This window comes from Cladophialophora bantiana (genome assembly GCF_000835475.1).
Source record: "Cladophialophora bantiana CBS 173.52 unplaced genomic scaffold supercont1.12, whole genome shotgun sequence".
NCBI lineage: Eukaryota > Fungi > Ascomycota > Eurotiomycetes > Chaetothyriales > Herpotrichiellaceae > Cladophialophora > Cladophialophora bantiana.
This window is the reverse complement of record NW_015971586.1, coordinates 711630-730821: the sequence shown is the minus strand read 5'-3', so window position 1 is coordinate 730821 and position 19192 is coordinate 711630. Positions and strand designations below refer to the sequence as shown.

At 52.9% G+C, this 19192-nt stretch overlaps 6 protein-coding genes across 6 annotated transcripts; all 6 read right to left on the bottom strand.

Annotated features, from left to right (window-relative positions):
- Positions 1-133: 133 nt before the first annotated feature.
- Z519_08166 (catalase-peroxidase) lies at positions 134-2401 on the bottom strand (the record flags this gene model as incomplete). Its single annotated transcript, XM_016765894.1, has 1 exon — positions 134-2401. One exon carries the CDS (start codon positions 2399-2401, stop codon positions 134-136), a length of 2268 nt encoding a protein of 755 aa, XP_016617939.1.
- Positions 2402-3921: 1520 nt separating this feature from the next.
- Z519_08165 (uncharacterized protein) lies at positions 3922-4986 on the bottom strand (the record flags this gene model as incomplete). Its single annotated transcript, XM_016765893.1, has 2 exons — positions 3922-4658; positions 4716-4986. 2 exons carry the CDS (start codon positions 4984-4986, stop codon positions 3922-3924), a joined length of 1008 nt encoding a protein of 335 aa, XP_016617938.1.
- Positions 4987-5903: 917 nt separating this feature from the next.
- Positions 5904-10306, bottom strand: Z519_08164 (calcium-translocating P-type ATPase, PMCA-type; the record flags this gene model as incomplete). The annotated part of the gene is made up of 3 exons (XM_016765892.1): positions 5904-6801; positions 6859-7241; positions 7295-10306. 3 exons carry the CDS (start codon positions 10304-10306, stop codon positions 5904-5906), a joined length of 4293 nt encoding a protein of 1430 aa, XP_016617937.1.
- A 2221-nt stretch (positions 10307-12527) lies between these two features.
- Z519_08163 (uncharacterized protein) lies at positions 12528-13271 on the bottom strand (the record flags this gene model as incomplete). Its single annotated transcript, XM_016765891.1, has 1 exon — positions 12528-13271. One exon carries the CDS (start codon positions 13269-13271, stop codon positions 12528-12530), a length of 744 nt encoding a protein of 247 aa, XP_016617936.1.
- Positions 13272-14566: 1295 nt separating this feature from the next.
- On the bottom strand, positions 14567-15316 carry Z519_08162 (uncharacterized protein; the record flags this gene model as incomplete). The annotated part of the gene is made up of 3 exons (XM_016765890.1): positions 14567-14763; positions 14849-14882; positions 14939-15316. 3 exons carry the CDS (start codon positions 15314-15316, stop codon positions 14567-14569), a joined length of 609 nt encoding a protein of 202 aa, XP_016617935.1.
- Positions 15317-15965: 649 nt separating this feature from the next.
- Positions 15966-19109, bottom strand: Z519_08161 (uncharacterized protein; the record flags this gene model as incomplete). The annotated part of the gene is made up of 3 exons (XM_016765889.1): positions 15966-16470; positions 16525-19013; positions 19065-19109. The coding sequence occupies 3 exons, from the start codon at positions 19107-19109 to the stop codon at positions 15966-15968; spliced, it is 3039 nt and encodes a 1012-aa protein (XP_016617934.1).
- Positions 19110-19192: the final 83 nt, after the last annotated feature.

Below are 19192 nucleotides of genomic sequence, written 5' to 3'. Positions count from 1 at the left end.
CGGTTGCAGTCCATTGAGCTTGCTAAGCCATCGAACTGGTCGACTGCCCAAATTCGAGCCACATGATAGAGGGACAACTTCTCCTCGCTATTTGCAACAGCCCCCATCTCCTTTGACCTAAAACCATTCTCGCTTATAGACGCGCTTTTGCAGGATCCTGGAGGGATGCGACATCAAAGCGGTCCAGGTTCATCACCTTATTCCAAGCTGCGACAAAGTCCCTGACAAATTTCTCCTCGTTGCCAGCGCTGGCATACACCTCGCTAATCGCACGCAACTCAGCATGTGAACCGAAGACAAGATCACTGCGGGTACCAGTCCACTTCTTCTCGCCGGTCTTGCGGTCGAAGCCCTCATAGAGTTCCTCGTCGTTACTGGCCACCTTCCAGGCGGTGCCCATGTCGAGGAGGTTGACGAAGAAGTCGGGGGTCAATTGACCGGGGCGCTTGGTAAAGACACCGTACGAAGACCCATCCCAGTTGGCATTGAGAGCACGAAGGCCGCCAACCAGCACTGTCATTTCGGGAGCAGAAAGGTTCAGCAGTTGTGCCTTGTCGATGAGGAAGTGCTCAGTTCGGGCACGGGATGTTCCCTTGCCATAGTTGCGGAATCCATCAACCAAAGGCTCAAGGTGTTCGAAAGATTGGACATCGGTTTGCTCTTGGGTAGCATCTGTGCGGCCAGGAGTGAAGGGAACAGGGACACCAGCGGCTTTCTCAACGGCCGCGCAACCTGCCAGGACGATGAGATCGGCTAGCGACACCTTCTTGCCACCACTTGCAGAGCTGTTGAATTCCTGTTGCACCTTCTCCAAAGCGCCCAGAACTTGGCTCAGCGTCTGGGGGTTGTTTGCTTTCCACTTGTTCTGGGGAGCGAGACGAATGCGAGCACCATTGGCGCCGCCACGCTTATCGCTACCGCGGAAGGTTGAAGCCGATGCCCAGGCAGTAGTGATCAGCTCGGCAGGCTTAATACCGGTGGCCAGAATCTTTTGTTTCAGGCTGGTAATGTCCGATTCATCGATGATGGGATGGTTGGCGGGTGGGAGAGGGTCTTCCCAAATGAGGACCTCGGACGGGATCTCGGGACCGAGCCAGCGGGACCGTGGACCCATATCACGGTGCAAGAGCTTGAACCAGGCACGGGAGAAGGCGTCTTGAAGTTGATCCGGGTTCTCGAGGAAACGACGCGAGATCTTCTCATATGCTGGGTCAAAACGGAGGGAAAGGTCGGTTGTCAACATGGTTGGCCTGTGCTTCTTGTTGGCGTCATACGCGTCTGGAATGATCAAGTCATCTGTCTTTGCAACCCACTGGTTGGCGCCAGCGGGACTCTTGGTGAGCTCCCATTCATATTTGAAGAGATAAGTAAGGAAGTTGTTGCTCCACTTGGTCGGGGTCCCGGTCCAGGTGACTTCGATACCGCTGGTAATGGTGTCAGGACCCTTGCCGGAACCATATTTGTTGGCCCATCCCAGTCCCATTTGCTCCAGGGGAGCGTCCTCTGGCTCCTTGCCGACGTTCTCGGAAGGAGCGGCGCCGTGGGTCTTGCCGAAGGAGTGGCCACCAGCAATCAGGGCAACGGTTTCCTCATCGTTCATCGCCATGCGGCCAAAGGTGGTGCGGATGTCTCTGGCGGCAGCGACAGGGTCGGGAATGCCATCCGGGCCTTCTGGGTTGACATAGATCAAGCCCATATGTGAGGCTGCGAGCGGATTCTCCAAATCACGGGTATGGATGTCCTTGTGTTCTTTTTTATGTTCATCAGAATCGACGACGCCCTCGCCCTCAATCCCGGTATGGCCTTGGCCGTAGCGAATGTCATTGCCTAGCCAGGTGGTCTCACCACCCCAGTAGGCGGACTCATCAGCCTCCCACGTGTCCGGGCGGCCACCAGCAAAGCCAAAGGTCTTGCAACCCATGGATTCGAGGGCGACATTGCCAGTGAGGAGCATCAGGTCGGCCCAGGAGATCTTGTTACCGTACTTCTGTTTGATGGGCCAAAGCAAGCGGCGTGCCTTGTCCAAGCTGACATTGTCGGGCCAGCTATTGAGGGGGGCAAAGCGCTGTTGACCTTGACCACCACCTCCGCGGCCATCGGCAACACGGTAGGTACCGGCACTGTGCCAGGCCATTCGAATGAAGAGACCGCCGTAGTGACCAAAGTCTGCCGGCCACCAGTCCTGAGAGTCGGTCATCAGGGCGTGGAGATCCTTCTTGACTGCTTCATAGTCCAAGCTCTTGAAGGCTTGTGCATAGTTGAAGTCCTTGTCCATGGGGTTGGAGACAGCAGTGTGCTGGCGGAGGATGTTGAGTCTCAGGTCATTGGGCCACCAGTCGCGGTTGCGAGTGCCGCCGCCGCCGACATTGGACTCTCTCATGGGGCATTTAGCTGAAGCCATGGTTGCGGTGGATCCTGTCAGTCTGGTGAGGAAGAAGGACAGTCGAAACAAAGTGCGTGAAGGTGAGAGAAGAGCAAAAGACATGGCGGGAAGGGACAGAACTACCCCGCGTCTTATAAAGAGAGCAAAGTGAAAGGAGCCACTTCGCAATTGCCCCTCAAAACAACCAAATACCAGGTACCTTCCCCCCTCGCTATCCGTATCCCAAAAATAGCCTAGCTCATAAGCTCCCCCGCCGGAAATCGGCGTCTAGACACCCAGGGATTTATTATCTCGTCCCGGGTTGGTCGGTGATGATTGGCATGTGGTGGTGAGCTTCCTCCATTTTTCCATATGAGGCTAGTGCGAGCGAAGGGATTTGTGCAGTTCGGGAAAGGTGTAGCGAAGGCCCCACCTTGCCGCGTACCAGCATCACCACACCTTCCTCGGCACTACGAGGTACAAGGGGAACACACCTGCCCTGGTCATCGATTCTGCAACGAAGCCTTTTGCCTGGAACATCATTTGTTCCGGACGAGCCCCAGAGCCCCCATGGCGATCGAACCTTCCGGACCAACAGGGAGGAAACCAGGGCAGGGAACCAGGGCAGGAAAAATAGCCACCAGAAACACCACGGAAAGCTTCTCAGCAGCAGAGGTCATATGGCATCATGAAACATGGCAGTCAGCCGCGAGGAGGGAAGGAATGTCCACATAAAGGCGGGCATTGGGGTAATCACTATGTATCCCATCCATCATACGACTTCGGCGGATCGTCATGCCACCGATATGTATGCCATCTGCCATTTCCCCCATCGGTGGAGTCTAGATGCGTTTCGTCCTGGGGATATATCGGACGTGGACGAGTAGGAGAATCTCACTGGAACCTAGGTTGTTTGCCTTGGCCTTAAAACGGCAACTGAGAAGCAGAATCCGTCCCAACTCGCGTTTCCCTGAGCGTGTTCCAATTCCGCCGGCGGAAGGATTCCCCAGTAAGCATGTGGGATCTCGATGGCCCTTTGCGACATTTGACAGCACAAGCACGACAGTGCTCATACAGTATTGGATGGACGGCGGAAATGTTTGCGGCTAGTAAATGCGATAGCCAATCTGTCTGATTTTTCGTTGTTCCAACCCAGTACATAACCTTTACACAGTATATATTACCCCTCTATCCGTATCAAGGGGCCAAAACAAACATCTATAAATGTGCCAATTCGCCCGCAGCCTTGTTGGCAAGCCGCCAGCCATCTTGCACACCTGTTCGAAATCGCTCTCATTGACTGAATATATTCCCAAGATCTACCATCCCCCCTCCAGCCAGACCAAATTTCCCCGCGATGTACTCCACGCTGCAAATTCTATCCGCGCTTTGTGACCCTCTTGGAAGCGTCTTGAAGACCCCGAGGTCTTGAAACATCAAAGAAACGATTTCGGGCAGGGTCGGCCTCTCAGTTTGGTGTCACCCTGTAAAGAGATTTCAATACCTGTAGGATGGGATCGTCAGTCTCAGCCCTCCACCGGTCAAGGATCACGTGTATATCAAGACGAACGTACCTTTGCATGCTTGGGTTCAACAAACAACGCCGTAGCCTCGACCAACTTGACCGGTTCCTCTCCCTCGGCCACTTCTAGACTCTCAATCCATCCTTCCGCCCACGCTTTCCGGCCTTCGACTCTTGTGGTCGTGGCTCTCAACACCAGGAATTGTCCCGCCATAGTCGGCTTGAGATAGTTGATGTTCAAATTGGCCGTCACCCCGACCTTATTCGGCATGGCGGGGAATGCACACCGCGCAAGTCCCTCGTCCAACATGGTGGCCAAAAACCCTCCGTGCACGATCCCCGGATGCCCTGAAACATCAGTTCCGACGTAGAAGATCTGAACCATGGACTTCCCGCCCTTCTCGTTGAAGTAGTATGGCGGCACCGCAATCATTCCTGGCCCCGACAACGTCCCCGCGGTCAGGTTGTGTTGTCTCATCTCTTCGGGAATCTTGAGATGGGGTCTCGACTCGACAAAATCTGGATTAGCCCGCAAGGATTGCGCTAGGGCACAGTTCTTGATGTGATCGTCGACTTCGCGCGCAAAGTCATTGTCGGGGGTGTAGAGGGAGAGGGTTTCGACGTCCGAGGGCATGGAACCCATGATTAGGGCCGTGGGGAGGGGGGAGGCGTAGGTGACAGCAAAATAAGTCCCGACCGCGAAGGAGACGGTGCTGATGAGGAGGAAGCTGATGGTCCGCCGGACGCGCGCTTGTCCTTTGTTGTGCACGACAACTGCAGCGTCCGTGTCAGAGGTCCGTCACAGTCGACACAGGGCCTGGCGTGACTCACCTGTAGAATACGGACTCCAGGCAGTTCCCTTTATCAGACTTGGATGTCGAAAAGCCTTTCCTCGAGTGGTCGCTGACGCCGCCGATGAGGAAGAACCAGTGGCAATATGGATCGGCCTATGAGCGAGTGACGGCAGGAAGCGCGTGTGTGCAAAAGACGAACAAGATGGGCAGGTGGACAAGCCTTTCCTGGTCGGTCGCGGGTTGAGGAAAGACGTTGAGCGAGGGACGCAAAGCCCGATTTTATTTAATGCAGACCGCCCTGGAGCCATTGATCCCCAACTGCCCGACATCCAGGAGAAAGAAAAAGGCGATTAACGGCCCGCCAGTGACCGGCCGAATACGACGAAGCGAGGGCGATGAGATAATGATGGAAGCGCAGGTGGAGTTTTGGGGACAAAAATGCCTGGTTCGATTGGCAACGGCGACAGAAGCGACTTGGGAAACAAATGCTGCCTGGGATGTTGCTGATTTTGCCTCGGCTCACAGCCTCACGGACCAGCCTCGGGGGCAAAGACGGACGATTAGTCTTCCTCAGAACCCCCTTTTTTTATTCTTTTCCAAGTCCCAGTACCTTGCACATGCGAGTGCCAAGGAGGGCTTGGTGAAGGAGGGTCTGCGTGCTCATGCTGCACTGTTGATTCGCGTCATATCCCATGATTGTATTGATAAGACGACATGCGGTGAGAAGTGCCATGTCCTACGTGTGTGTTGTACAGGGGCCGGATCAGTCCTCTGTCTCTGCAGGTTATCCTTGATCTCAGCTCGCCTTCATCGAGGCTCTCGTATCCCGTATTTCCTTTTGTTCCCACTATCCCAGTCCTGAATTATCTATTCCTCAACCCAAATTTACGGCCGTCCGGTCAGATCCGGAACATGCGACAGTGCAGAGATTTTGCGGCCTCCTTTTCCCGCTCAGCCTTGTAATCGCTGCAACTTCGTCGGAGTCGCCGAGTTCGCTGTAATGCAGACCCAACTTTCCGCTCTGGCGATCCGTGGTCTTGTTTACATTTGCAATCTCCGGTTCGATGTTCTGAACATGGGGGGTGGATTCATCCAAGCAGATAGATAGCTGTCAGGTGCCCTCTTCCCTGTCACTTGGTGGTGGCTCGATCCTCGATACGTGGCGTCTTTAGCCGAAGTAGAATCCTCCCTGGGGGGTAAACAACTACAGGCATTGGTCCACATTTCACGCAGAAGACCCATGTCGCGAGTGTGAGCCTTTCGACCGCGAGGAAGGGCTATGCGGCGGTGCATATTCGAAGTGCGGAGCCAAATCAGGGTCTTGGCTGGGAGGTATGCCAGCCCTGGGCCCCGAGCGGGCAAAAACAGGGTCGTCTGCTGGCGTTGCCGGATGGATTTCCATCCCGCTTGTCCCTTCAACGCCGGAATGAGATCGAGCTCGGGTGAAGCGCACCGTCTCGAGTTCTTCAGGTCGCCTCTCAATCGGCGACCATCCCCCAGCGACGCTTCCTGCGATGATACCAGCCATTGCCGTGGCAGGTCCGAAGACTGAGTTCGAACTCGATCTTGCCCGTCGTCTTGCTCTTTCCGGGGTAAGTGTGATTGGGGACCCCGTCATTGTCTCTACTACGACATCTCCTTCTGGTGTCTGCGGTAGTTCACTGTTAGATCGTGAACGAGACGGGCTGCGTGACCGCGGCATAAACGTGTCTCGTGGATGCTGCAATTTGTAAGCCAGCTCTGATATCCGGCCCCCACGGATTCTCTTCAAAAATTGCAGCTCTTCTCGAATCTCTTCCAACGCTGGGTTCCATTGCACCTTTTCGTCATCTTCGAGCACAAATTCTGGACCCCGTTTCTTTCTCCGTGGCAGATTGGGCATCAGTCTCGCAAACAGTTCGTCAGGTATTAATCGGATAATGACTGCCACCGGCATGGAAAGTGCACCCAGAACAATGGAGTATCCCCATTGTGGCCCGTTGATTCGATTGATTGAGAATGCCTGTCCACCGACAAACATGATCAAGCACTGGCCTCCAATGATGATGAACTGAATCCCAATGAACCAGTAATTGCGAAGGATTCCTTCGAAAATATTGAACTTGTTATCCAGTCGCCGCGAGCTGAAGATCGTTAGCGTCTGCCACTCATCTAATAGGGCCGGAAATAAATCTACTCACTTGTACTGGTTGAAAATCTGCATCCATACAAACGTATTGAAGATAGTGCTCTGAAGTCGGTCCTTTTCATGTTGTGTTTGATAGGACAGGATACTGTTTCCAGCAAAGTACAAGACCAATGTCACGACCAGCTGATAGATTGACTGCCCGATGATCATCTTCCACATAGTGACAGTAATCAATGGTGCCGATTTCGGTTCCGGCCGTCGTTTTAACACGGAAGGCGAAGGGGGATCCGTGGCAAGGGCAAGAGCTGCGAAAGTGTCCATAATCAAGTTAACCCACAGAAGTTGGACGGCCGTCAGCACAGAGCTCTCGTCATCATTGGCAACCGCAGAAATGAACGTGAGAAAGACTGCGGTGATGTTCACCGTAATTTGGAACTGTGCCCTTGTCAGCCTGAGGTTAGTGACCGAGTGCGACAGCGGAGGCTCACCTGAAGAAATTTCTTGACAGCATCGTTGACAGTTCTGCCCCAGGAAATGGCTTTGACGATTGACGCAAAGTTATCGTCCATGAGGATGATAGCCGACGCTTCCTTGGCGACCTCGGTTCCTGCGATACCCATCGAGAAGCCAACATCTGCAGCCTTGAGCGCGGGTGCATCATTGGTACCATCACCAGTGACAGCCACGGTTTCTCCGAGCTTCTTAAGATGGCTCACAAGCAGCTTCTTATCGTCGGGACTCGACCTGGCGAGTACTTGCAGGCGTGGAATCACCTGTGTCAGCTGCTTTGAGCTCAGTTTTCGAAAAACAGGTCCTTCCATAGCAATACCGCCAGGTGTAAAGATACCACATTCAGTCGCAATCGCCTTGGCGGTCATAATGTTATCACCCGTCACCATGCGTACAAACACACCGGCAACTTGACAGTCGCGAACAGCCCTTTCAACACCCGGGCGAAGAGGGTCCTGGATACCAACAACCCCCAGGAAGACCATGTCTTTGAAGACTTTATCAAAATCTGCCTGTTTCTTATCGTCCGCAAGAGCGGCTCCCCGCGGTGGCCACTCATTGAAATCCCGATACAGAAGAGCAATGGTACGCAGAGATCGTGACGCATAATTGCTGACTATGCCGTTCAATGTTTCGATTTGATCCGAGGTTATCGGCGTATCCACCAGCTCCTTTGTCGGATCGCTGACGATTCTAGTGCATTTAGATATGAGGATTTCAGAAGCTCCTTTCACCATCATACGATATTTGCCATTTGGTAGTTTGATGACGACAGCCATACATTTGCGGCCAGAGTCGAAGGGAACCATTTGAATAACATCAGCGTTTGCTCGTTCCTCACCGATTGATTCGACTGGAAGATGATCGACAATGAATGTAAGCAGAGCTGTTTCGGTCTTGGATCCGATAAACACCTTCTTGCCTTCTTCTTCACCCTCAAACGCGGTAGTGTTGAGGATAATCGAATCCTTGAGGAGTGACTTAGTGTCCGGAGAGAGTGTCGCGAAGAACTCGGTCGAGGAGACATCATTAGCAGCCACAATGGGACCTGAGACCTTTGTATCACTCTCAGTCGTAAAGTTGACAGGCTGTTGTTTATCGCCGAATCTAGAAGCGGTAGACAATGTACCGGCGACAACCGTCATTTTATTTTGTGTCAATGTTCCAGTCTTGTCGGAGCACACAGTAGTAGCATTGCCCATAGTCTCGCAAGCTCGCAGGAGTCTCACCAAGTTGTTGTCCTTTAGCATCCTCGTCGTCGCAAATGCAAGGGCGAGTGTGACAGCCAAAGGCAAACCTTCTGGCACCGCAACCACAATGATGGTGACTGCAACGATGAAGATTTGAAGGAACCGTTGGCCTTTGCTCTGCGCACCTCCTTGGATATTTTTGAGTTCTGCCAGAAACTTGATAAAAAGCACCACAAAGAGCAAGAGACCGGCAGCCAAACCAAGCTTTGCAATGTACTCGGCGAGAACATTGAGTTTCATTTGGAGAGGCGTTGTCTGAGTCTCGTCCTGTAGCGACATCAACGTCTTGCCATAGCTGGAATTGACACCGGTTGCAGTGACGAGGAACGTGCCGACGCCCTCGGCGACCTTACCACCGGATAGAATGAACGGGTCCATCTTCTTCAAATTCTGATGGGTCTCGATCGCGTGATAGACCTCGTCCGCTGGCGTTTTGCGGATAATGTCGGATTCGCCGGTCGCCGAGGACTCATCGCATCGCACGTTGTGACCCTCGATAAAGACACCGTCCACCGGGATCAGGTCGCCTGGCTCGAGATGCATCACATCTCCAACCAACACATCATAAACTGAAATTTCCTGAGACTTCCCGGATCGAATGACTTTCACGAACCGTTCTTCCTTTTTGCGGTTCAGTTTGATGAATTGACGCTCCTTTTGATAGTCGTTCAGTGCGCCCACGAAAGTTACGACGAAAATGGCGACCATGATTGCCACGCCTTCGACCCATTCGACCCTAGCTTCGTGCTTCTCAGAAGGCGCAGGATTGACAGTCTGGTAAATACCAAGCGCCAGTGAGATGACAGCAGCGACAGAAAGTAGAATCAGCACTTTATCGTTGTAGGCAATCCAGGCGAGCTGCCAGAAAGTTTTGGCCTTCTTTTCCGGAAGCCGGTTGTCCTTGAAAATGCGCTTACGATCCGCAAAAGAATTTTCAGAAATCTTGGCTGGTGCTGTTATCGAGTTGGAGGTAGTTGTCCTCTTCACAGTGCCGTAGCGTTGCTCGGCCTCGGCGCCTGCCTGAACCGCCTCCCGAAAGTCGACGGTGCCACTCAAACCAACTTCGTCTACACTGAGCCCGCTGTTGCGGTCAGTCCGCAGACCCTTCTCCAGACCTCTCAGGCCTCCGAGAGCGTGAAACGCTGCTAGGTTTTTAGGGTTGATCATTTTATTCAGCTGTCCGGGGCTAAACGCGAACTTGTTGTCTTCCACCACAAAATCCGCCTCCGTCCCGGGATCAGGCCGCAGCGCATCTTCATCGTTCATCACATCATCGTTATTGGCCAACGAATTCTTGCGTAAATCGTCTGTTCCGGAAGTCGTCGAAGCGATCTGTGTATCTCCCCCGAATTCGGAAGTCGACGCTGAATTTTGAGACTCCATTGATGTCGCCCTCGCCCTTGAGCCGGGGACAGCAAGAAAGTTGTGGGCAGAACCATCGAGAAACTGGGCTCTGGGAGAGGAAACATTATGAGGAGAGGTTGGGCGCGACTCGCGCGTGTCAGAGGATGGTCGAACATCGGTTGGGGATACCGACAACGGGGAGGATAGCGTCGGTCCAGAATCAAGTCCAGACGTTTGTATTCGGGGTAAAGGACTAGGTCTATCGGAAACTGCACTGGGAGGTTCCTCGGAGGGGGATGGATTGACGGCAGAATCATCTATACTAATTGTTGGAGCACGGGGTCGCTGCTGGACCGCTTGTGGCGATTCTGGGTCTTGCCCATCAGGTGAAGACATGGTAGAACTTGAGGTATATGAGCCACTTTGGAGGAGTATGCATGCAATCTGCCCAGCTCGTCCGTGTCTTTTAGGAGCCGCGAGTTTCGAACGCGGCCAATTCCAGAAGCGGCGCCAAGTTGTGAACCGGCAAAGTAGTCCGACCTGCAGAAGAAATAGATGACGATATTATGTAGGCTGCTGGAATTATCTGAAGATGAACTGGGTATCACGAAACAGTGAGAATGGGTCCATGGAAAAAGAGACAGACGTGAGGTGGCAAGGCAATGCACGTACAGATTGGTGAATTAACAAAAGTCACGCTCAAACCACGGACTTCTCAAGTCCCAATGCCGCAAATAATGCTCCAGTCCGACCCGTCCGAGAAAGAGAGGTTCGTAGCTTCCGCGCTGGCTAGGGAAGAGAGGCTACCATGGGTAGGCTGAGGCGGATGCGGGATAATGTACAGGTTGGCAGTCGAAGGGGGCAACAAGGGGAGGGTGGGCGGATCAGGCTCACAGGCTCACGATCAAACAGGAAGGTCCATAGAAGAAAACGGGAGGATGAAAGAGAAGAAAGCGGGCAACGTTAAGAAGGCGAGTATGTACAAAGGAAAGGGTGTGAAGACAGCAGCAGGACCATGAATGAACTGGGAAAAATACGTGAAGGTTGTGGACAAACACTCCGGGATCACCATGTCTGGATGGAGATTCAGTGATGGAATCTTGACAACGGCCCAGGCCCCAGGTCGGAGCCAGGCCACTAGGCCACTAGGCCACTAGGCCACTTAAACAAGGCCCCGAGGCCCCTAAACCACCAAGCCCACCACTAACCCGGGCCCTAAAATGCGGGCATCCTGCCACCTGCCCAGCCTGGACGCTACCGCGAGGGCGCCAAGCTTCTTGCAGGCGAAAATCCTTGGGCTTCAAGTGGCTCCGTCTTGCTCAATCCCTCTGCTCTCACCGGAGATTCAGAGACCGACCACTGTCACCGCTGTCACCGCTGTCATCGCTGTCAGGTACCTGATTACATACGGTACATCCAGATTCAGTGGAGTCAAGCACCGCTTCCTTCAACATTGCTCCCTCACACCCGTCACTGAGTGTGATATCACTTCTTCTCCCTGCCTCAACAGCGCCTGTCGGCGGCAAATGCATCTGACGTGCTGCAACCATGGATCGAAAAAACCCTCATCTCTGTCCCCGCTTCCTCTCGCGCCCTCTGCAGGTAGGAGGGTATTCTCCAATCGCATCTGGGAATGGGTGGTCGAGGCTTTGCACTGCCACTGTGCTAAGACTTCTCCATCAGGCAGCCCCCCTGGTCGCCTCAGCTCGGCCTAAGGAAGTTGGTATTGCTTTCGGGGAACGAGACTACAGGCTACGCCTGGCGGACGATGAAAATCCTCCTTATTTGATCTCCCTATCACCTTCCCGTCAAATTTGGTTCGCCTCACTAGCCTCCACTGCTCACGCAACCCCCATATAAAGGATGATTTGGGTATACGCGCTGCGCGAGGGTGCGCATACTATGGAGTATTAGGTACAGACGGAGCAACAAAGAGTGGCTGAGGTGAAGTGGCAGGGTTCTGATATTTCCCTTTTTAACGCAAGAGCAATGCGAGATGCATGCCAAATAACGCCGACTCGTTGCATATCCTCTTCTTCTTTTCTTCTTCTCGGTGGCCATTCTTCCTCGCAAGGCCTCACACGTGGCTCTTCCTAAGAAACCACTCGCCGTCCCGAAATTTGCGCCAGAATTGGCAAAGGATTGTTGATGAAACTACTGGGCTTGGCCTTCAACATCCAAGAAAGCGCTATCAAGCTGGGCGATGATGGGACCTGGAAATGCCCAATCTAGTTCTCACGCCTTGATCTTCCTCTATCCCCTTTGATGGAGTATCGCCTCATGTCTGGAGCAGACAAACTCGGTCCGTACAGGTGAATTCAAAAGTAAGGCACCCGGCGGGAAATGGATGTTGTCGGGGAAGCAAAGTCAACTCTGATCCTGTCGCCTTCTTGACTCGCCGACACACTGATATAGCGATTGGCTGGGTGCACTTGACGGACTCTGGTGGTCAGGCATCACTTTGTCCCTTCTTTTACCCATCACGACCTTCCACGTTTCGTCGAACTTGACTCACGGCCGGAAGAGATCGAAGAATGCGACATTTTCCAAATATCTCCATCATTTGATATGGTCTCGTCAAAGCCACCTCGCATAGTCATGTTCAGATACCATAGGTTTAGTCATATTTGGCCACTAGCCCGCCAGGAGCTCCATTTCTGGCAATTAGCTCTTCAAATCCTTCAATGCGGCTAACCATGGCATACGGCTTGTACTTCTTTTCCTTCTCTACCGTTCTCTTGAAGCACCCACTCCACCCTGGGCGAGGGTACTCCCGTACCACGTTCTCGATGGTGTCTGGGTGTACCAACTCCTTCACGGCCCCAATGTTGTCCAGCAGTGTTCCCCAGTGGATCAATCTGGTAACCAGGGTCACATTCCCTTTTTCCTGAACGTCCTGGTGTCTGATGATAGCCTCCGCAACACTTTCCGCCTGTTCTCGAGGGGCAACACCGTCTCCTCCCGATACCTTTGGATTCTGCAGGAGATCCAAAGCATGGATGCCGGCGAAGAACTCGTAACTGAGGCGAGTACTCGTCATGAACTCGTCGCAGGTGCCGATATCATGCAGCATGGCGGTCAAGAACCAAGTTTCGTCCAGCTTGGAGCCTGGCGTGAGCTCAAACTCCGGAAAACACTGCCTTGCTATGGCGCAGCCGTAGCTGTACACGCGCAGACTGTGGCGGTAGGTGTCAGCATCGAGCTTAGACTTGACGTACCCGTCAACGCGTGTAGCAAGCGCCGTGTTTGGAGGCTGAAGTGATGAGATAGCCATAGCCTCCGGGTTAGCTGTTATAGGCTTGTCTTGCGATTGATCGGCCGGAAGGGCCGTGAAACCATAGGTCTTGTCGCTGTCAGACATTGTTGCTGGCAAGATCTTGACGGTTGAAGCAGGCCAGTGTGGATTATCGGGTAAATTGCGCAGATGACAAGGCTGTGCTGTATAGTTTCAGGGGGGTGGATTTGGGGGGGAACAGGCTGAATCGGGCCGCGTGTAGTAAGACAGTCTAGAACAGTGGGCTGCCTTGGAATCAGGGTCGCTTCGAGGACAGCGTGACATGCCCTCAGGTAGATTTTATACTCGTTCGCCAGCGGTGTGTCTTGTTCACAGCCATCCGGACATGATGGCGTTACAACGACGCACGAGTCTTCAACACCATGATAAAATCTTAGTAACAAACTCTCGTTCGTTTCTCCGCGATATCCCGCCTCCCGCCCTGTATTTGACTCTCTGCCACCTCGTTCGGCTGCTTTGAGTCATGAACAATTCCCACTTTCAGGCTTTGGAAGCCGGCCACGCTTGGAAGGAAAAGGCAATACTCCGAAAAGAACTCGACGTTTTGATTAGACCGGAGGACTACATACCACATCCGCTCTAACTAGGCAAGCAATCAGCCATGTGCACAACCAGCATGACGCCTACCTACAATGTCGTGTCAAACGATCTATTGGTCCGCTTATTGGGACCTTGGTGGCCAAACATACGACCGTCGAGGGCAGGGCTGGCTCATGTAGTCCGGTTGATCTTCTCTTCTGTCCTTGCTACTAACAGAGGCCACGCCCTGCCGCCTACGAATCCCCAGAATCCACGACGTTGCATTTTTCTCTTCGATCTCCGCGGAAAAGAAAACGGTGGCCCTTGTGCTTGCTTCGAAGAAATACCGAACTCGCCGGGTCTGGACCCGATTCCCACCCAGTAAGTATCGACCAGTTTTCCCGGTCAAGAAGATGCTTGACGCCGGCCCCCCCCCCTCCCCAAAAACAGCAACGTGGTAGACAGCCAGGGCCCTCCAAGGCATCGAAGATTTCTGCTCGCGTGTTACATATACTAGACGTCTCTCTGAGGTACTGTGGGCGACCACCCATGAGGGTTTCGCACCTGCTTGCGAGTTATACCAGGGGAACTCGAATTACTTTGGTCGAGCGCTCTGGAACGCCTGGAGCCTGCTGGCGCAATCTCTACCACCCGGAACTAACATTCGCTCGACTTTGACAATGGAGACTCAAGCTACATAGGTCGCATCCGCCACTCGAGCGTCTTTCTTTTCAGAGGTTCAGGATCGACGGACCAACCTCTGCCAAAACAGGGTGGGTCAAGGCAAGTCAAGGCAAGGGTAGGGGCCATCCTAAACACTCATATGCAGAGGATCATCGCACTCAATCCTTCGCCCGGACACTCCTCGTCGGCCGGTGCCGTGACGTCTCACATCCCTCAGCATTGCCGTCTTCGTCGCAACAGTCCCAGATGAACCCCTCCTGGTAATCAGGGTCGTCGACAAAGGAGCCTGGATCACCATGACAGTCCGGGTCGTGGTCATCCCAGAAGTGCAAGTTGCAATCCACCTCCTTGTACCCTGCGCCAGTTTGTTAATTTTTCTCCCAGGTTAATATAGCCCATGAGAATCGTAATAATAACACTAACAACACTTGGACGCCAACTTTGCACCGGGTGTTTGTCTTGAACTTCAAGTTTCTGGTGGGCAAAGGAAGAACTGAGGGACAGAAGGAAGGGAAGGGCTGGTTACTTACCAGAATGATACGCGCAGAGTCCCTGACCTTCTCGTTCCTCTCGACCTGGTACTCCTTGCTGTACTGGCAGCACATCTCGTACACCTTGCGGAGGCGTTTCATGCCCGTTTTCGGGTCTGGTTCGGCGTTTTGCGCCGGCACCATGAGCGCCTTGCCGGCTAGGTATCTGCACACGGCGTTCTCATGGCACATCTGGAGGAGGACCGTCCTGAGACGCATCGTGTTGGCTGAATTGATGGCCTCCTCCAGCGTGTGCGTCGAAGTCGATGCATTGCTAGTCATGGATGCAGAGTCCTCCGGGCCATCGGATTCGGATTCGGAGGAGACGATTTCCTCTATCTTCTTGAGAGCACCAGGCTCTTCAATCTTGACGGACATGGCTAGCGACCGGGATGAGCTTTCGACTTTTCCTCTCTACCGCTAAAGGCTAGCGGGGGATCCGTACACAAAGCCCAGATTGGTTTAGAGTGGAGGCACGACGCTGGACGGGACCATAGAACCAGTCGATGAAGCTGGTGTGTCGTGTGTTGTGATGGTCCTGCTTGGGAATAGACGGCGCGATCAGCAGTCGCGTGCAAGGAGAAGATCCCGTTTCGCTTCAGCCTTGTCCAGCGGCGTCATCTTTGTCACCATCACTCCTTCCGAAGGAACACCGAAACATGTCGTTGCTGGCGCTAGCATTGACGACGATATTGGTTCTGATATTGCAGAATGCAGATCAAGTGAACTCTTGAAGTTCTTCTGACATTGTCAGACAACAAATGGAGTATTAAATTGATCGGCCTCTGACCATGGCCAGATCGAAAGGAGGCGGAATGAAAATATTCTAACACGGCCAAATCCCGACGAAGGCGTGAGCTTCGCAGGTCACACATGCAAGTAAGCAGATGGTCAGAAGGGAGATATCCCACTGTGCTTTGCTACAAAGCTTTTGGTGTCTTCACCATGGAGCATATTCTCCCTGCCAGTTCTCTCTTCTTTATGGCACTCACAGCAGAGTGGTAGTGCACTCATGTCGTATTGTGTTTTAGTCCATCGCGTCCAGATCCAATGGTCCAGTCTCTTCCTTCCACGACACCTTCCAGATATCTGCATTCCCTTTATCCGTCTTGATCTTTTTCGCTCGGCCGGCACTTGCCCCGGCACCACCAGAAGCACCTTGTTCTGTTGCTTGCAGGAGCGCTTGGCTGTCAACCGCAAATGCACGAACTAGTTCCTTCATTCTTCCACTTTCCACAAAGGCGTTGGTTAGCATGGGAGTCTCCGCAATCACTTGGGCTAGGGTCATGCATTCAACAAGCCAGGCACGAGAAGAGAAGTGGCCTGCAAACCACAAAGCGCTGTTGTAGGCGAGGATACATTCGGGGATGTAGTGGTTGCGTATATCGTTCAGGACCACGGCTTCCATATCATCTTGAGGCTGGCAAAGAAAGTCGTTGTCAAATAGTGGGAGCATATCCTGTCGAACTTGCTCCAGAGCCCGCTTCAAGTCGCGCTTGTAGTTTCGTGCAACAGAGGGGTTTGTTCGGTGTCTGTATTATTCTGTCAGCTTCAGTCGGCAAGAATTCGGAGACAGGGCTACCCACTGTTCGAGACCGTCTGCCACTTCTTGGAAGATGTCCAAAGCATCAATGGCGGCTACAAGTTGTTCCAGTTGTTTCCAAATCAGTGATTTTAACGCCAGCGTTTGCCGATCAGTCCCAGCTCTCAGCAAAGGATGGTCTGAGTTAGCTGCCTTTCTCCTCCTAGTCGGGCTGCTCATGGGAGTCACACGATCTTCATCCATCTCTGCCTCGTTTTCAACGGTGTTTATCGGTGGATCTGCGTCGGCGAAATGCAGGTTCATCCCCACGGCAGCAAGTGACATCTCCGAGAGACGAACGCGATCAAGCAGCTGGCGCATGGCGATAAATTTCCCTTCGATCAAAAAAACTTTGTAGAGTACCGCAACAGACCAGGCAGCTGCACCCCAGTTTTCGGCATCAACGTATCGGATCCACTCAACGCTCCTCACTGCCTTCTCGTCTGCCTCAGCCACCTCGCCTGTCATCAAGCTAGGTTGAATTTTGTACTGTGCCAACTTGCCCGAACCACCCAAGACGGTGATTCTGGCAGGTATCGGACCATGTTTATACCTTCGAAGTTTCTGGAGATCCGAGTAATTGGCAAGAGAGAAAATTCCGTAGGTGACTTCTGACACGTTGATCTTGTATTGCTTCATCAGCTTTACTTGTAAATCTCTTTCACGCCGATCTGTGACATTGATCAAAATGGCTCCCAGGACGTGGTAGCTTCTCTTCTTGGACAGTTTAGATGCATAAAGAGGAATGAGAAGCCACTTGCCCCAATGTTCTAACAGTCCGATGTAAGCTGCAATGTTGTTTTCAAGTTCGTATTCGTGTTCGTCGTATGACGATCGCAACAAGCCCAGAGAACGTAACAATAACTGTAGATGGGCAATCATCCGGACACAGTCTTGGTCCTGAGCATTCAGTTTGGCGACTTCACTACTCTCGTTTTCGCTTCTAGTCATGAGGTGGGATCCCTGACCTGTGGCATGTGCGATACGAGCAGCAGCCCTGCCCATGTTCACAAAGAAGTTGTCGAAATCTTTTGAGACGATTGCCAGTTCCATTAACTTGTGCGGTTGTTGAGATTCGTCCTTTGTGGTTGGATTAGTTTGAGCAAGGGCGACATACTGCTGGACTTCGGTGGTGGAAGGTGGCTGAGGTCGGTATTCAGTGGTGGTCGTGTCTGTCAACCTCTTTCTGTAGGCTTGAAGATAGTGCTGGTATCTCCGGATAAGAAGGGAATTGAAAATGGAGAACAGATTGTCATCAATGTTTCTAGTTGCAGACTTGGAAGCCACATCGTCACCGCAAAGTATACCATAAACGGCTTTCTGAAAATGGTCTTGGATAGCTGGATTGTGAGCCAGTATCTCGCAACGCTTCAACCATTCGGAATTTGAGGCAAAATTCAGAATGCGCAACCAGGGTGAATTCCCCATTTGTTCAGCATGTGGACCACAGCTACCAAGGGTTGTATAGCGCCAGACTTCTTTCCGTTCCGCGAACCATGACTGAATCTGGCCATTGTTGTATCCCCTGCGCAGCATTTCCCAGTATGTTTGCCAGGCAGCCTGCTCGTGGAATTCATCTTGTTCTTGAAGTACAGCCGACTCTCTAGTTGGAGCATCAGGATCCAGCTGAGCGACGAGAGGTTTCTGGTCGCCTTTGCGAACGTGGGTTCGGTTCAATCCAGGATTTGAAGGCTCCAACGGTAGTGACCACACTCGGGTCCGCTTCTGCTGCTTAATGGCGGCCTGTGTGAAAATAGGTCCGGCGCTCCAAATGCCATCTCCACGTTCCGACTTCTCTGCTAGACTGCGCGTGCAGTCTTCAATAGGAGGGGATGTCTCGGCAGCCCTCTCTTGCAGCCACGCCAGGATGGTTTCATACTCCTGTGCGGCAGCATCGGAGTCGAGGAATGCAGTCCAGATTTCAACATTGCTTGAGTAGCGATGCAGACCACCCAACCTCGATTCTCGGGCAATCTGGGCATCATTGAGGGAGGGCGGAGAATTGCAGTATAGCAGGTTCCTAACCAAAATCCACAAATCAGATTCGAGCTGCGTCTTTTCCCGTTCCCCTGCAGACTCCTCCGTAGTTGTCCTTGATTTTTGAATGTCCGCAATCTTGCTGTAACGCTCTAACAGGACCAGGGCATCCTCCCAGAGAGACTCATCGGTGGGCTCTCGGGTAGACACAAATCTGTCTAGAGCCTTTGCAAACTCCTCGACTTGCCTGCTCACACGATCGGCAGTGTCCTGAAGAGGGCGAAGCATCTCCTGCGCAGAGGATCTGAAGGGTGACTGCGCATCTAGAGTGTCGATCAGCATGTTGGATCCTGGCTGCATCTCGGGCGTGGTAGAGTCCGGGACATCTTGCTGAGTGAGAAGAAAATTATTGTGGTTCGTCGCACCTTCGTGAACAGACGTTTCTTCGTCTTGGTCGGCCATCTCTTGGTCTTGGTCACGCATATGGGACTCTTCGACGGTCCTGCGGTTGTCCAACTGGTCATTGAGTTCAGTACCTGCACTGTGGCAGCTGCGTGGTTGACTTACCTGGGACTGCCTTCCATGGACAGAAGATCTCGTAATAGGGGCCATCTCTGCGCCTCGATAGGAGCTGTTTCTGAGGGCTGTTAAATGACGGGAATTGCAATAGGACGATGTTGGGCCGGGAGTTGCAA